The following is a 17422-nucleotide window of genomic DNA, read 5'->3' on the forward strand; positions in this document are numbered from 1 at the left end:
TTACTTAATTTTAGAGATTTAGTAAGCTACTTGTATGAGTTCTTCCGTTTATTTTCATCCTATCTTTGGCGTCTATATAACATCATTTTTTTTTTCAGTGTGTCTCTTTGGATGATGATATTCACAGTGACCGATAGTCACACTTAATTGGATATTATTGGGGGACCTACCTTGTGTCTGGCATATTCGAATGCATGGCATAAATGTACCTGTATTAGCCAGGGACTCCTATATATCAAGGAGATAAGATAGGTGAACCACAGGCAGAAAGAACTCTTTGCTTCTTTCCAAGGACCTTTCAGCCAGATAGAAGAAAACTAGAGTTTACTGGTGGGCACTTGTGGCAGTTGTAATATTACTATTAGTTTTATTTTTTGTATATTAAGAAGTTGATAGTGAGCACAGGCAAAAAGTACTGCTTGCCAGTTTCTCCCTGTTTCTTCAGTATAGCTTTCGCTTTGAATTATTATTATTATTATTATTATTATTATTATTATTATTATTATTGTTGTTGTCATTATTATTAATCAAAGCACATGCAATAAGCACTCCTTACCTCCCTATCTTCCAGCAGCAATGGCACAGGCTTGTGCTGTCCCTCAGAACAGGTCAGCTTCAAGCCTCACAGACTCTTACTGTATTGAGTTGCGTGTGTGTGCCATCAAGCGAGATTGCAAAATAAGGGAGAGGCTAAATGGTGGTATTTTCTAAATAGGGACCACTGCACTTGTTTCACTGCAGAGGGAGCCTTAACACATTTGATGAAAACACGACACACACGGCTGGTATCAATTACCACATCAAACTAGCACAACTGAAAATGGGCTTGGATTCCTAATATTTCTATAATATGAATACATTATTATAACTAATATTTAATTAAGTATAAAGAAATATTTAATTATGAATTCATTTGGAAATCAAGTTTTAGAAAGCATTCTTGCTCCAAAATGGGCATTTCTTTTCTTTTTTTTTTTATGCCACACACATATCTGGAATCCCTCTGCAGGTATGATAGATTCACTTGAGAGTTAGAGCATTCCTGAACAGATCACAGTTGAGGCTTTAAAGTGTGAGGTGAGGTGACTCTCATGTGACTCTTTCAATCATAAGCAGCACAAATAAACTTTATTAATAGACAAGCGGTAAAAGACAACAGGGAGTAGGGTTACAGTATTTGATAAATGAACTGGCCTAAATCAACCCTTCGACCCTGACTTTCATTGGTTTGAAATTCTTGGTTGCAGGAGATGTCTGAACAGCTGGGGGAGTGTATTAGTTTGCATTGAGAGTCTGTGCTTCAGCACAGCAGTGCTGGAGAGCGTATTGTCATCACACTGTCCCATGATATAGGGAAACAGAGGAGACAGGGGTGAAGGGGTTTCACTGATAGATTTTTATTTCCACTGTTAAGTTGATACGGTCTTGAGCAGTGGAAGCTATCACTTGTATTGCAGGTAGTGGACTAGGATTGCATTTTACAAATTAAGTATCCACATAACTTGCCTGGTTATTTTAATTTGTTTAACAAATTCATCTGGTGACAAATCTGTAAAAAGAATGCTGTCAAAATTATTCCTCCTGTGTCGACATTGGACATGGACCATTTAAATTACTCGAGTTTATGCAAAGATATCACAGTACACTCCAGTGAATCAATCTTTGTTCAATGATTTCCCTTTTTTATGGTGCAATAAACTTAAATTTAAATTGTTGGGCCATGTTGACAGATGTTTTTTGCAATTACAGTATGTAATATATAATTCAACATGTTGCACAATTTCACAATCGGAACAAAATAACATTGCATGTATTCAGTATGTATGTAACAGAAGATTTATAAGATCCCAACTAGTCACCCAAATCAAATTAAAATTAAAATGAAATTACAATTTTCTAGAAAGCGTGTTGAACTTCAAAATAATTATTCTGACTGTACCTATCTTTGTATGTGTATCTCAGGATTGATCTATGTATAACAAGACCTTGTCAAGGGAGGTCACCTGCTACAATTGATCCTGTACAAACATTATGACTAAAGTCTCGCCCTCAATGTGGAGCACAAGCTGTCCTCCTCAATCACAGAGTGGCGCAGGGCAGGAATTTCACAGGGTTATCTTTGTACTCAAGGATAAAGGGAAAGAAACAATGCAATGTCAGAGAGATGCACCCTGGGGACAAGGCTTTCACCAGCTGCAGATGGAAAGAGGGCTCACATTGACCTTGGCCATGCGTTTGGTTCACAATAGGAGACAGCTGCAATGAGGGACGGGTGAAGGGTGCGATGGGTTGCAGTGATATATTGCATCAATGCTCTTTATTGGAGTGGGTCTAAGGTCTGTCACCTGTGAAATTCCTTAGTTGAAACCCCTATACTCACTAATCGAATGTCTAAAAGCAGTTTTAATAGACTTTAATAGCCCCTAACAGGGACCTGTCTGCATCTGCCTGTCTGCGCTTGTGTGTGTGTGTGTGTGTGTGGCATGCATTGCACAGATGAGAATATGACTTCGTACATCTAATTTGATGCATTGGTTTTGAAAAAAAAATCTGTAGCTGTAGTCCTTAAAGTTAGTGTGATGTATTTTGAATGTATTGCCTTTTTAGAAACAGACTATTTGCTATGCCCTAAAATAATCCATATCATTTTCATATTATCTTATCATTGTTTTGCCTCTATCTGTGTCCTTGTGTGTATATAACTTTATCTGTGTCGCTATGGTATTGTGAGTGTGTGTATATGTGTCTCTTTATCTGTGCAGCCCTGTTAGGCTTGGTGTGTCTATCTGTGCCCCTAAGTGCCCCTTGTTTGTGTCTATCTGAAGCCAACCTCACTGCAGGGAATTCCTAATAAGGACAAAAAAACAAGTTTAGCAATTAAAAAAAAAAAAGGAAATACTGATCTCTATCACTCACACGTAGAAATTACATACATAGACATATACCACCCCTCCATCCACCGTTGCCAGACACAGAGACACAATTAGATTCCTGCCTCCTGGGAAGCCACCTCCAAATTTGGGAGAGTTGTTTTCTTTATAAAGGGGAGCAGCAGGGTCTGGAAGAAGAGAAGCTACCAAACCATCTCAAGGTAAGCACTTATTGGGTCTGAGGGGTAGAAGGGAGCTGTTGTTGTATTATTAAGAATGAACTGTTTCTGCTGAATTGTTAGCGAAGTGAACCATCTTTTCTTTTCTGTTGATTCATAATTAGACTGACTACTTTTTCAGCATCTTTGCTGCAAAGCTGAAGAAGAATTTTCTTCTAAACTTTCAGTGAAAAAAAGTATTTATGACATCTCTTTAAACTTTTCCAGTAGCTTTTCACACACAAGGATCTCTTGGTAATCAGGTATCAGTGGTTGCAACGGGTGATCTGGAAACATACTCAAACCTCTCCCTTCACTGCCACCTGCTGGTGGAAAATCATAAAGGCAAAACTACTGTGTGAGTTCCTGAGAGAAAAAGACTACCAAGTGTCCTTGTCTCACTGTATGTCTGTCTGTTTTCCACCTACAGAGCGAAGAGCCTCTCTGCCTTACTTCTTGCTACTTTTGAACTAAATCAGGTAAGATTCTTATAAGAGCTGTTTAAACACTAACTTTCAAACTATCGTTCTATAACCGCTTTTTTGCTAACCTGTTGGAAATGTGAGAAAATATATGATTTGTTTATTTAGCAGACAAATATAGCCTTTTAACTGCTTTCTACTGACATAGCCATTTAGTAACAGTAAAAAAAAATGCAATGCAGTTGTACAGTGAGTTATGTATCAATACATTTATCAAAATGGTAAAGTTTGTTTATAAATGTATAAATATTCTCAAATGATCAGAAGTTACAATTATTTTTTAGTTTTCAGTGTTGGGTGTTTTTTTCTCATTTAGCAGTGTTGCTATATCTTGTTAACTTTTTGTGTCTTGCTAAGATTAGTGATCTTTCTGCATTTGGATTTAAAGATGCTATTAAAAGGTCTTTTAATTGCTTCTCATCAATGTAACATTAATTAACACAGGACTATCCAACACATGGCTCTTGAGCCATATATGTCTCTCTGTCCACAATAGGGCTCTTTTGATTTAGGAGTATCTCTTTACATACAGCTATGGCCAAATTGTTTTGCATCACCTAGAATTTTAGTATTGAGACATAATTGAAAAAAAAAAAAAAAAAACTGTGAACATAATTTAGATCTTTTATTTAACATTATGTAATCAAAGAAACTACAAAATGATATCGCAAAAGTCTACCGGAAGCCATAATAGTAGTACAATATTTCATGTTAGATTTCGAAATGTCACATTTTTCAGTTTTTTGTTAAGTATATGGGAAAACTACAAATCGTCATGTAATTCAATATGTTAACGTAACATTTATTCAGCAGGTTTCATTTTACTTTATGAAGCACAGTTTGTTAATTCTATATATAGGGTGATGCAAAACCTGTGGCCATAGCTGTATATCGTTTGTTTTTGTTTTTTTGGGATGTACCCAATGTCCTAATTTATTTCAGGACGTTTTGGACAAAGGCCCTGAAAAAAGAAAAGCAAACACAGTGTAGTAAACTTGATATGTTTTAAGAACTCCCTGGTCAACAGTATGACTCTCCTAATCAAAAAGGTTGGACAGCCCTGAATTAGTGCTATTTGAAAGAATAATTCAGTGCAGCTCTTTGTGTCGATATCTTGTAAGAGAGACCTCAGAGATGACATCAAAAAAAGTCTAAGCTGAGATGTGACTAACTTCTCCACCCCCTGTCTGTTGTGTAGATCTGAAAATGGGTGACGCAATGATGGCTGAGTTTGGGCCTGCCGCCTCCTACCTGCGGAAGTCCGATAAGGAGCGTCTGGAGGCACAGACCAAGCCCTTCGACATGAAGAAGGAGTGCTTCGTCCCCGATGCCGCTACGGAGTACGTGAAGGCCAGGGTCACGAGCCGCGACGGTGGCAAAGTCACTGTCGACACTTACGAAGGCAAGGTAAGAACCCCCACTGCACCATCAGCTGAAGATTTTTAAGGAACTCTGCTTGTCCTTGGCTTGCCCTTCACACGTTAAGGTTGCTAGAGAAAAAGTATTTTGAATACAATTGTTCTATCCTATATTTATTCAGTTAAAATCCCAAAACTGGGAACCCTAATTATAATAATAGTTGAATTTGCTCGTGGTGCCCCTTTGTGGCTGTGCATGGTCATTGTGCTTATATTGTAAAATATGGGAATTTTCAATGTTGTTCTGCAGACCTAACCTGAGGGCTTGTCTGTGTTGTTTTCCAGACTGTCACAGTGAAGGAGTGCGATGTCCACCCTCAGAACCCGCCGAAGTACGATAAAATTGAAGACATGGCCATGTTCACCTTCCTGCACGAGCCCGCGGTGCTGTATAACCTCAAAGAGCGTTATGCAGCCTGGATGATCTACGTGAGTACAGAGTGACCTCAAACCCTAAACCCACTGATAGACTGACACATACTGAGTGTTGCTTCTCCCTTTCAGACGTACTCTGGGCTGTTCTGTGTGACAGTAAACCCCTACAAGTGGCTGCCTGTGTACAATGCAGAGGTGGTCAATGCATATCGAGGCAAGAAGAGGACTGAGGCTCCCCCTCACATCTTCTCCATCTCTGACAGTGCCTATCAGAACATGCTGACAGGTAAGATGCATGCACACACGCACATACAAAATAAATACTATATACCGGTAATTAAAATATTACCTTCTATAATAATCGCATTCATTGTTTAAATGTCTCTCTTTCAGACAGAGAAAACCAGTCCATCCTGATCACGTAAGTCAGTCTTTAAGATTATGTTAAACTTTTATTGTGTGTGTGGATTTGAAATCTCGAAATAATAAGTTAGCACTGAAGTGTGTTGAGGGGAGAACAAAGAAAGGGCATTATGGTGCTCATTAAGGTGCTGAAGAGATGATAAAAGAGCAAGGAATGTGAAACACTCACCCTACTTGTTACTGTGCCCACAGCGGAGAATCTGGTGCTGGGAAGACTGTGAACACCAAGAGAGTCATCCAGTATTTTGCCAGCATTGCTGCAGTTGGTGGCAAGAAGGATGCAGCTGCCGCTAGCAAGGTGTGTCAGCCAGAGTGTGTGTTTAGGGGGTGTCGGTACAAGAAAAGGGGTCTATGGGATTGAACTTCGTGGCTGTTACTGAAGTCTGTTTGTATTCGATCACAGGGGACCCTGGAGGATCAAATCATCCAGGCAAACCCAGCCTTGGAGGCTTTTGGTAACGCCAAGACCTTGAGGAATGACAACTCCTCACGTTTTGTGAGTATACCCATCATTATCAGTATACACCACTGGTCCAGTTTGCTATTATTTTCCTCTCTGCTGTAATTGGTCAGTAATATTTAATAAAGTGAGATTAAATCAGGGGAAGAGTGCAAGACTGATCCTTTTATAGATGATGTTTTCATTTCTCTCAACTGGCACCCATTGTTCTCTTTCTGCTCCTCAGGGTAAATTCATCCGAATTCACTTTGCAGCCAGTGGCAAGCTAGCTTCTGCTGACATTGAGACCTGTAAGTATTTATATAAGAGTGTTTTTAATTTGTAGCATTCCCTTTGATATTGAAGTTTAATCTGACATCTGTTTGTTCCAGACCTCCTGGAGAAGTCTCGTGTGACCTTTCAGCTCAAGGCTGAGAGAGACTATCACATCTTCTACCAGATCCTGTCCAACAAGAAGCCAGAGCTGCTAGGTCAGTATTCCTGTCCTCACTCAAGAGTGTGAGTGTAGGATTATGTGAGCAGACAGGAGGCATGCTGACACTGTATTGTCCCTCTTTCTCAGAAATGCTCCTGATCACCAACAATCCCTTCGACTACGCCTTCATCTCTCAGGGTGAAGTCACTGTCGCCTCCATTGATGATGCTGATGAGCTGATGGCCACAGATGTGAGTGAGGACTCTCTCTAATATTACAGGGGTCTGTCTTTACACACCCTCTGAGCCAACAGGGTGCAAGGAGTCCCACTCATAGACCCAGAGTGAGAAGCTGGAATCCTCTCATACCTGGAGAGCTGTATAGCGCTCAGCCTTTTTACTAAACGGAGTAAGCAGACCTCAGGCAGTGAAGCAGGTTCTCTTATTCTGTTTTTCTCTATCCTGCAGAGTGCCTTTGATGTGCTTGGCTTCACTCAGGAGGAGAAAAATGGAGTTTACAAGCTGACAGGCGCCATCATGCACTATGGCAACATGAAGTACAAGACGAAGCAGAGAGAGGAGCAGGCAGAGGCTGACGGCACTGAAGGTGGGTCTGACTGTGTGAAAGGGAGAAGGGGGAGTGTAGCTCAGCCCCCAGGGGAGAGAGAACAGGGCATTGTCATTGTCTTCTAGTAAATGTCAGTTAAACTCCAGTCGATTAGTATCTGTATCAAGACTATCACATTTACCCACAGCAACAGCAATGGTTATAATTGTTGGGTATTTCTTTAATTCCTAGATGCTGACAAGGCCGCCTACCTGATGGGGCTGAACTCGGCTGATATCATCAAGGCACTGTGTCACCCCAGAGTCAAAGTAGGGAATGAGTGGGTCACCAAGGGACAAAGTGTGCAACAGGTGAGTCTCAGAGAGAGTCATGAGCAATGGGTTTAGGACTAGGACAGGCAAATAGTCACTCACCTCCTTGTCTCTTTCCTCACAGGTGAACTACTCCATCGGTGCACTGGCCAAATCAGTGTACGAGAAAATGTTCAACTGGATGGTGGTGAGAATCAACCAATCCCTGGACACCAAGCAGGCCCGCCAGTACTTCATTGGTGTGCTGGACATTGCTGGCTTTGAGATCTTTGATGTGAGTGTCTTTGTGTCTTTTAACTTTTCATACATCCTGAGGGTTATTCTGAAAATAAGAACAAAGTGCTAAGGTCAAAAATAAGTAGGGCAACTGAAGGTTTTTGTTGGCGTCCCAGCACGTGGCTATCTAAAATGTTTTAGTTTTTCTTGTCTCTTGTTGCAGTTCAACAGCTTTGAGCAGCTGTGCATCAACTTCACCAACGAGAAGCTGCAGCAGTTCTTCAACCACCACATGTTTGTGCTGGAGCAGGAGGAATATAAGAAGGAGGGCATCGAGTGGGAGTTCATTGACTTCGGCATGGACCTGCAAGCCTGCATCGACCTCATTGAGAAGGTGGGGAGCGCTGCATTTGATTAAGCTTATGTGCTTGTGCTAAATGTATTAGACATGTAAATATGGTTTTATAAAATATGTGTTTATACCTGTTGTCATGCTATAGTTTAAAAGTTAAACACAGCTCCCTGGCTTAAATAAAACTAAATAAGTAATTCCTTATTATTACAGCACAGTGGAAATAGTGCTTATAGCTCATTTTTCGAACGCTCAAAGTTTAAAATTTTTAGTTCTTTTTGTACACAGGCCCACCAATTGTATGTAAACGTTTACATTATTACTTCCCTAATATACATTTATCTATGTATGTATGTTTGTATGTTTGTTTGTTTGTATAAGTTGCTTACTCATTGTGTTTTCTTCCAAATCAGCCTATGGGTATCATGTCCATCCTTGAAGAGGAGTGCATGTTCCCCAAGGCCAGTGACACAACCTTTAAAGCCAAGCTGTACGACAACCATCTGGGTAAATCCAACAACTTCCAGAAGCCCAGGATCATCAAAGGAAGACCAGAGGCTCACTTTGCCTTGGGCCACTATGCTGGCATTGTAGATTACAACATCTCGAACTGGCTGGTGAAGAACAAGGACCCTCTGAATGAGACTGTGGTCGGGCTCTATCAGAAGTCTTCCCTCAAGCTTCTCGCCACCCTCTTTGCCAACTATGCTGGAGCTGATGCTGGTAAGAAAATCATGTAGCATTACAGTGTTTTGGACAGTAAGAAATATATACTGTTGAACATGGTATGGATAGGGAATATCACTGTTATTTTAACTCATGGATTCATATTCTTGTTTAGATTCACTTTGTATATAATTTTGCCCCCAGTGGATGTAAGTAATACCATATGCATTTTTATTACAGCCACTAGGGGTAGCACTTTGATAACATTTGTGACATTTTCACTTCCATTGGGAGATTTACCTGTGTTTCTTTTCTCTTTTAGCCCAGGAAAGTAAAGGCAAGGGCGCGAAGAAAAAGGGCTCTTCCTTCCAGACTGTGTCTGCTCTCCACAGGGTGAGTGTTTGAAAAAGGGAAGTGCCACTGTCACATTGTTTTGTTCTTAAATGACCCGTCCTTTTCCTTTCACAGGAAAACCTGAACAAGCTGATGACCAACCTGAGGTCAACACATCCTCACTTTGTGCGTTGCCTGATCCCCAACGAAAGCAAGACTCCGGGTGCGATGGATAACCCTTTGGTGATGCACCAGCTCCGCTGTAACGGTGTGCTGGAAGGCATCAGAATCTGCAGGAAGGGCTTCCCCAACAGGATCCTGTACGGAGACTTCAAACAGAGGTACATCTCTCAAGCAGTGCCCTTGTTATAATTCCCCATGAAGAGCTTTGTAGATACCCAGCTGAGTCCCTGTCTACCTTCACAGATACCGTATCCTGAACCCTTCTGCCATCCCAGAGGGCCAGTTCATAGACAGCAAGAAGGGATCTGAGAAACTGCTGGGATCCCTGGACATCGATCACACCCAGTACAGATTTGGACACACAAAGGTAGAATTAAAACTAGAAAATAACCCTTATACTGAATACTTTGTGTGGATAATACCAAGAAAAAAAGAGAAAAGAATTCAGGAGCTCCCTTTTGTTTTGTTGCCAGGTGTTCTTCAAGGCTGGTCTCCTGGGTCAGCTGGAAGAGATGAGAGATGATCGCTTGTCTCTCATCATCACCCGGATCCAGGCGCAGTCTCGCGGTCTTCTCTCAAGAATTGAGTACAATAAGATCGTTGAGCGCAGGTACAGATAGCTGTCTTTAAAGCTCCCTTCCGTGTTCCAGTGCTCTCTGTGCTGGGTAAGCGTCCCTCTGGTTGGTATAGTACTTTCTCTATCCAGAAAAGAAAGCATGGGGGAAACATGGAGAAGTTTGCTCAATAGGGATCTGCCCTGAATAGATTTACAAAATGAATAAAATGCATCAGAAATGTAGAGTTCTCCTGCACAAGGAGTAATAAGCAGAGTGATGAAAAACTTTATCAAAGTAATCAAAGGTTAGGAAATCTTAAAAACTACTTTTGTTTCCCCAGAGATGCCCTGCTGGTGATCCAGTGGAACATCCGTGCCTTTATGGGTGTAAAGAATTGGCCCTGGATGAAGCTCTTCTTCAAGATCAAGCCCCTGCTGAAGAGCGCAGAGAATGAGAAAGAGATGGCCAACATGAAGGATGAGTTCCTGAAACTCAAGGAGGCTTTCGCAAAGTCTGAGGCCCGCAGAAAGGAGCTGGAAGAGAAGATGGTCTCTCTTCTCCAAGAGAAGAACGACCTGCAGCTGTCAGTCCAGTCGGTGAGTGAAGCATTTCTGAGCTCTTTCTTCCTTATGGTTAACTTCTACAGATGGATCACAGAACAGTCTCTCACCAGCTGTCAAGTCAGAGCATAGTTTTGTAAGGCTGCTTTCGTTTTTAATGTTAATCAAACTACTATGTTATCTGCTCTACAGGAACAAGACAATCTTTGTGATTCAGAGGAGAGGTGCGACCAGCTGATCAAGAACAAGATCCAACTGGAGGCAAAAACCAAAGAGCTGACGGAGAGGCTGGAGGATGAGGAGGAGATGAATGGTGAGCTGACGGCCAAAAAGAGGAAGCTGGAGGATGAATGCTCTGAGCTGAAGAAGGATATTGATGATCTGGAGCTCACCCTGGCCAAAGTGGAGAAGGAGAAGCACGCCACTGAGAACAAGGTCAGTGTCTGTTTGTCTGTGAAGATCCTGTTTGTTAGGGCTCTGGGTGCTGAGTCTCTGCTCTCTGATTAACAGGTGAAGAACCTCACTGAGGAAATGGCGGCTCTGGATGACATCATCGCCAAGCTGACCAAGGAGAAGAAGGCTCTACAGGAGGCTCACCAGCAAACCCTGGATGACCTTCAGAGTGAGGAGGACAAAGTGAACACCCTGACCAAGGCCAAAGCAAAGCTGGAGCAGCAGGTCGACGATGTGAGTCACTATCAGATACGTCCCACACAGCCACTCCAATAGCAGGATTGTGCTTTGCAAGGCTAGTGTGCAGATGAATAAAATAGAAAGTTATGGAACTGTCCTAGTAGGAAGAGACTTGGAGTTTGAACAACTCTTTTTTTAACAAGCTAATGTCATTAACCCTACCAGCTTGAAGGCTCATTGGAGCAAGAAAAGAAGGTGCGGATGGACCTTGAAAGAGCCAAAAGGAAGCTGGAAGGAGACTTGAAGTTGACCCAGGAGAGCCTAATGGACCTGGAGAATGATAAGCAGCAACTGGAGGAGCGGCTGAAGAAGTAAGTAAAAAATCTAGGTATTATGTGTTGTATAAAGATAAAGGACTGCATTGTAGAAATGTGATATAACCACACTGTTAACCTTTTCCTCCAGGAAAGACTTTGAGATTAGCCAGCTCACCAGTAAAATTGAGGATGAGCAGGCACTGTCAGCCCAGTACCAGAAGAAACTGAAGGAGCTTCAGGTAATTTAAAGCCCACCTTTGACTACCCTTGTATTATTCTGCCTTATATTACCTGCATTTTTTATTCCGCCCATCAGGATCATAGGACCTCTTTGTATTTCTGTATCTATAATAAACTGTGTGCTGTTCCACTCGTGCCTAACAAGAAGCCTATTAGTCGCTTTATACTGTATCAGTTATAACCTGTGTGCTCATGTGCCGCTCCCCCAGGCCCGCATTGAGGAGTTAGAGGAGGAGCTGGAGGCAGAGAGAGCTGCCCGTGCCAAGGTGGAGAAGCAGCGGGCAGACTTGTCCCGAGAGCTGGAGGAGCTCAGTGAGAGGCTGGAGGAGGCGGGCGGGGCCACCTCAGCCCAGGTTGAGATGAACAAGAAGAGGGAGGCTGAGTTCCAGAAGCTGCGGCGAGACCTTGAAGAGGCCACGCTGCAGCACGAAGCCACGTCCGCCACTCTCCGCAAGAAGCAAGCCGATAGCGTGGCTGAGCTCGGGGAGCAGATTGACAACCTGCAGAGAGTCAAGCAGAAACTAGAGAAGGAAAAGAGCGAGTTCAAACTGGAGCTGGACGATGTGGTCTCCAATATGGAGCATGTCGCTAAAGCCAAGGTAAGACATACAACTCTATACAGTTTGCAGGATGGGTCACCAGGATCATATATGGATTGTTGGAGATCATATCAGTTTCATCTAATATGTATCCAAACCTACACATGCAGGCTAACTTGGAAAAGATGTGCAGGACTCTGGAAGATCAGATGAATGAATATAGGACCAAGGCTGAAGAAGGTCAACGCACCATCAATGACTTTTCTATGCAGAAGGCAAAGCTGCAGACTGAGAATGGTAAGTTTGGCAATTTTACCAAGACCTATAGACACCATTAAGAAAATGGTATCATCAGATTCATTAGATGTTGGGCTGTTTCGTTAAAGGTGAGTTTGCCAGACGTCTCGAAGAGAAGGAATCTCTTGTCTCTCAGCTGACCAGAGGCAAGCAGTCCTACACTCAGCAGGTTGATGACCTCAAGAGACAACTAGAAGAGGAAGTGAAGGTAAAGCAGCATCAAATACTGTCTTCTGATGAAACAGGATGTCTGAAAGCCGGGTTTCTATATAGTAAACTGTTTGTCTGGTGTCTCCCCAGGCGAAGAACGCGCTTGCCCATGCAGTGCAGTCTGCCCGCCACGACTCAGACCTCCTGAGGGAGCAGTATGAGGAGGAGCAGGAGGCCAAGGCTGAGCTCCAGCGCAGTCTCTCCAAGGCTAACTCGGAGGTGGCTCAGTGGAGAACCAAATATGAGACCGACGCCATCCAGAGAACTGAGGAGCTTGAGGAGGCCAAGTAAGGGCAACTAAACATATTATCTATAGCTAACTTAGGTTTAAAATATGACCCAGACTTTGCAAGCATTATAGACCTCCACATGACAGTAAAAATAACTTCTTCTGACAGATAAGCTTTTTGTTTGCGTTATGTTTGAATTACAATATAAGACGAACAAAAGGTTTGTCTGTTTGCAGACTGTGCAACTCTGAGAACGGTAAGTGAACTTGAGATTGAGTCACTATGAAGCACTGCTACACAGTCAATTAGCACCTCTGCTAGTACTGCAGTCTTGAAATCCTGTCTCTCTTTACCCGTTTCCCAGGAAGAAGCTGGCTCAGAGGCTGCAGGACGCGGAGGAAGCCGTCGAGGCTGTGAATGCTAAATGCTCCTCCCTGGAGAAGACCAAACACAGGCTGCAGAACGAGATTGAAGATCTCATGGTGGATCTGGAGAGGTCCAACGCAGCAGCCGCTGCTCTGGACAAGAAGCAGAGGAACTTTGACAAGGTGAGATTTGGGGGTTTCGATGAAGAGAATACATTAGGTTTAGTTAAGGGTGCTGCTGTATTTTGAAACCGATTTTACAATGTGATTGTAATGACTTGTTCTCACCGTACCCATGCCAGGTTCTGAACGAGTGGAAGCAGAAGTTTGAAGAGTCGCAGAGTGAGCTGGAGGGCTCCCAGAAGGAGGCCAGGTCCCTGAGCACTGAACTCTTCAAGCTGAAGAACGCTTATGAGGAGGCTCTGGACAACCTGGAGACCCTGAAGAGGGAGAACAAGAACCTGCAAGGTGGGGGATCCAAACTCACACAGTTCTTGTGTCAGCTGTGTTTCTAATTCTGTACCCTTTTTGTGAGACCGTTGTAGTGTAGGACATACTGAAGGAATGTTCTTATTTACCCAGAGGAAATCTCTGACCTGACTGAGCAACTCGGTGAGGGAGGCAAGACCATCCATGAGCTGGAAAAGGCTAGGAAGCAGCTGGAGCAGGAGAAGTCTGAAATACAGTCTGCTCTGGAGGAGGCTGAGGTGAGTGGGATATACAGATGCTGGGATTCTAAGAGGAAAATGTAACAAAACAAACAAGATGCAGATTAATAGATATTAGGGTAGGAAGTTTTGTATCAGAGTGTATCCTAAATAAATTGTTGTCTCCTGGCAGGCCTCCCTGGAGCACGAGGAAGGGAAGATCCTGAGAGCTCAGCTGGAGTTTAACCAGGTGAAGGCTGAGATTGAGCGCAAGCTGGTTGAGAAGGACGAGGAGATGGATCAGGCCAAGAGGAACAACCAGAGGGTGGTGGAGACCCTGCAGACCTCCCTGGAGTCAGAGACCCGCAGCAGGAACGAGGCCCTCCGGCTGAAGAAGAAGATGGAGGGAGACCTCAATGAGATGGAGATCCAGCTCAGCCAGGCCAACAGGATAGCTGCAGAGTCCCAGAAGCAGCTGAAGAGTGTCCACGCCCACCTGAAGGTAACGCTATTCCCACAATTAGTGTTTCAAATTAGCTCCATCATTAATTAAGTTATATAACTGATCATATGCATAAGCCCCTTTAATGAATAATAATTCTTAAACCTGTTGGTCAGCATTGGTTTATTATCTACACAAGCACTTTTAATAAAACTTTGAAATCAAAGAGCTCTCGGTCTCATTTGTTTGAACATTTTTTATCTGCTTTGACCTCCAGGATGCTCAGATCCAGCTGGACGATTCCCTGCGTTCCAACGATGACCTGAAGGAGAACATCGCCATAGTAGATAGACGCAACAATCTCCTTCAAGCTGAGCTGGAGGAGCTGAGGGCGGTGTTGGAACAGACAGAGAGAGGCCGCAAGCTGGCTGAACAGGAGCTGCTGGACATCAGTGAGAGAGTGCAGCTACTGCACTCACAGGTACGACAGCACTGGAGCAGAGATGACTATGGAATACTAGTCTGATTCCCCAGTCAGTCTCCTGTAACCTGGGTCTCTCTCACTCTCTGTGCAGAACACCAGCCTGATTAACCAGAAGAAGAAGCTGGAGGGCGACACGTCCCAGCTGCAGACAGAGGTGGAGGAGGCTGTGCAGGAGTGCAGGAACGCTGAGGAGAAAGCCAAGAAGGCCATCACTGATGCTGCCATGATGGCTGAGGAGCTGAAGAAGGAGCAGGACACCAGTGCTCACCTGGAGCGCATGAAGAAGAACATGGAGCAGACTATCAAGGACCTGCAGCACCGTCTGGACGAGGCCGAGCAAATCGCCATGAAGGGCGGCAAGAAGCAGCTGCAAAAGCTTGAGTCCCGCGTAAGTGGCTTGCAGTTACAGACCTTGATTTATATAATCATATCTAGCCATCAGTACCTGACATCTTTCTGTCATTGCGATTTCAGGTGCGGGAGCTGGAGAATGAGGTGGAAGGGGAGCAGCGGAAGAGCAGTGATGCTGTGAAGGGAGTCAAGAAATATGAGAGACGCATCAAAGAGCTGACCTACCAGGTATCTCCATTCAGTTCTTCAATGCCATTGGGAATGTGAATCCCCTTGCGAATCACAGAGGTTTGATTATTGAATTTTTTGTTTCAGACGGAGGAGGACCGTAAGAATATGGCCCGCCTCCAGGACCTGGTGGACAAGCTGCAGCTGAAGGTGAAGGCGTACAAGAGAACTGCCGAGGAGGCTGTAAGTAACTCTACATTCTCTTCTCATCTGCGTGTCTAAGCAGTTTCCATTCAACCCAAGATTACAGATGAACCACTAACTTTGCCCTTGTGCGTGACTGTCAGGAGGAGAATGCCAACACTAACCTGGGCAAGTTCCGAAAGCTGCAGCATGAGCTGGACGAGGCCGAGGAGAGGGCTGATATCGCCGAGTCGCAGGTCAACAAGCTCCGCGCCAAGACCCGTGACGTTGGCAGCAAGGTGAGTCAACCCCACTGAACCATCGTACATGGTTACAATGGTTAATGGTATATTTGTGTTCCTATATCCAAAGTGAACGAAAATACTACTTTTATTTTAGCACCTTTTTATTCAAGGTGCTGTACAAGACAAGTGTCAGTGCAGCTTTCTCACCCAGCCTCACACTGGAGCATTACATTCACTTCCACCTTACTGTCAATCACCATCATGACCGTCATTTTGCCTTTGCATTTTTCTACTGCAAACATGTTTCTAAACCAAGCGATGATGTGTCTGAGGAAGATCTGTATGTGAAATGATAATAGTTTTGAAGGAAACTGTCAACGACAATGTCTGAATTAGTAGAGACAAGCAGCGGGGTAGCTTACTTATTTTGTTTAAAGAAGTTATTTTCAGCCTTGAAACTTTTTTAGGTAAGTGAAGAAATATGTTTTTGTACAAACTCCACCTGTGTAATAGTCATTAGTAACAGTATTGGAAGCTTACTTGTGCAATGTCATGTGACGTGTAGCTATAAATCCAATAACATACGTCTTAGTATTAATAGTGTTGCTATATGTATTTTATTTACCCCCTGCCAAAAAACAAACAAAAAACTATTCTCTGCTCTTAAATAATAACCTGAATTAGTAAATGGTTGTGTTTTGACTAATCATTTTCTAATTGTGTTTACCATCAACTTTTTTGTATGTGAGAATCTTTCTAACAAACAAATTGCAGCACCACGTTGTTTTGAGCAAAGCGTAGATCCTGATAATAGAATAATACATACTGTGGGAGTATAACATATATTGTACAACTTTACGGTGTTCTTTTAAAATTGTGAATGTCTTTAAAAAAAACATTAAAATTGCTCTGCTTTTTTTTTGGTTGCTTTTTGTTGTAGCAAAATATAAAATGCCAAAGTTTAAATAATTCCATGAAAGGACGTGTGTTTTTTTTAGTACAGTCATTTACTGTAGTATTTCTCAATTTTTAGTAACCTTGCGTTGTGTAACTTGCATGGTGTACTATATACTGTGATATTATGGTTACCATTTTTAAGGTTATATGTACCATGCAGGTTTTATACCAACCCATCCCCAGTCAGAACACACATGTATACAAAAGCTGTAATGCTTGCACTAACTAAACTTTCATTCTCATAATAACAAACCAATACAAAAAATAAAACTTACTTTCTCTCTCTCGCTCCCTCTCTTTTCCCCTTCCAGAAAGGGCTGGATGAAGAGTGAAGCTCTCAGACGGACCTTTCTGAAAAACTCTTGTCTGCTGTGGTTTAGTGTCCCTTCTGATCTTTCTCTTCCCTTCCTGTACATTCTGTAGAATAAAATGCATTTGAAAATGAATTATGCTCCTGTGTTTTGTGTCTGTTTTTACGAAATGTAAATTCTGGTGGAACTGCAAATTAGCACAAAAAAATGCAGAGCTGTGTGTAGGGCTATTGATAAGAGCAGCTACTTTGCCCATGTAGTCACTGCATTATTATCTGAAACCATATGATCTATTATGTTGAGCTCCAAGATGCATTAAAAGTCCAATATAAATGTCAATATTACAAAACATGTTCATATATCAACTGCTCTGTTCTAGACTCTTTCCCTAATAGTG

General features: G+C 42.8%; 1 protein-coding gene and 1 long non-coding RNA gene across 2 annotated transcripts in view; one reads left to right on the plus strand and one right to left on the minus strand.

The window, feature by feature from the left end:
* LOC117399044 (uncharacterized) overlaps positions 1–17123 on the minus strand; it is a 30179-nt gene extending 13056 nt beyond the window's left edge. The window contains exons 1-2 of the long non-coding RNA XR_009311563.1: positions 16990–17123; positions 7642–7861 (exon numbers count right to left, since the gene is read on the minus strand). This is a non-coding gene — a long non-coding RNA (uncharacterized LOC117399044). The remainder of the gene's footprint in view (positions 1–7641; positions 7862–16989) is intronic.
* LOC117399040 (myosin-6-like) lies at positions 3053–17160 on the plus strand. Its single transcript, XM_059012210.1, has 39 exons — positions 3053–3091; positions 3519–3567; positions 4769–4977; positions 5274–5417; positions 5493–5649; positions 5757–5784; positions 5979–6084; positions 6190–6282; positions 6473–6536; positions 6618–6716; positions 6809–6912; positions 7129–7267; positions 7460–7578; positions 7664–7813; positions 7979–8149; positions 8521–8830; positions 9096–9166; positions 9242–9447; positions 9533–9656; positions 9763–9899; positions 10187–10442; positions 10599–10841; positions 10917–11093; positions 11265–11410; positions 11505–11595; positions 11806–12195; positions 12306–12432; positions 12522–12640; positions 12733–12929; positions 13237–13420; positions 13540–13705; positions 13820–13944; positions 14078–14386; positions 14604–14807; positions 14902–15198; positions 15285–15389; positions 15477–15572; positions 15677–15811; positions 17026–17160. The coding sequence occupies exons 3-39, from the start codon at positions 4777–4779 to the stop codon at positions 17044–17046; spliced, it is 5811 nt and encodes a 1936-aa protein (XP_058868193.1). The 5' UTR covers positions 3053–3091; positions 3519–3567; positions 4769–4776; the 3' UTR covers positions 17047–17160.
* Positions 17161–17422: the final 262 nt, after the last annotated feature.

The sequence above is a fragment of the Acipenser ruthenus genome, chromosome 44 (assembly GCF_902713425.1).
Source record: "Acipenser ruthenus chromosome 44, fAciRut3.2 maternal haplotype, whole genome shotgun sequence".
NCBI classification, from domain to species: domain Eukaryota; kingdom Metazoa; phylum Chordata; class Actinopteri; order Acipenseriformes; family Acipenseridae; genus Acipenser; species Acipenser ruthenus.

Bases quoted from the DNA above. Each gene is read 5' to 3' on its own strand.
- LOC117399040 (XM_059012210.1), top strand. From the start codon at position 4,777: ATGGGTGACGCAATGATGGCTGAGTTTGGGCCTGCCGCCTCCTACCTG. The intron at 12,641-12,732 runs GTAAAGCAGCAT...GTGTCTCCCCAG, and splicing joins AACTAGAAGAGGAAGTGAAG to GCGAAGAACGCGCTTGCCCA. The intron at 13,421-13,539 runs GTGAGATTTGGG...TACCCATGCCAG, and splicing joins AGCAGAGGAACTTTGACAAG to GTTCTGAACGAGTGGAAGCA.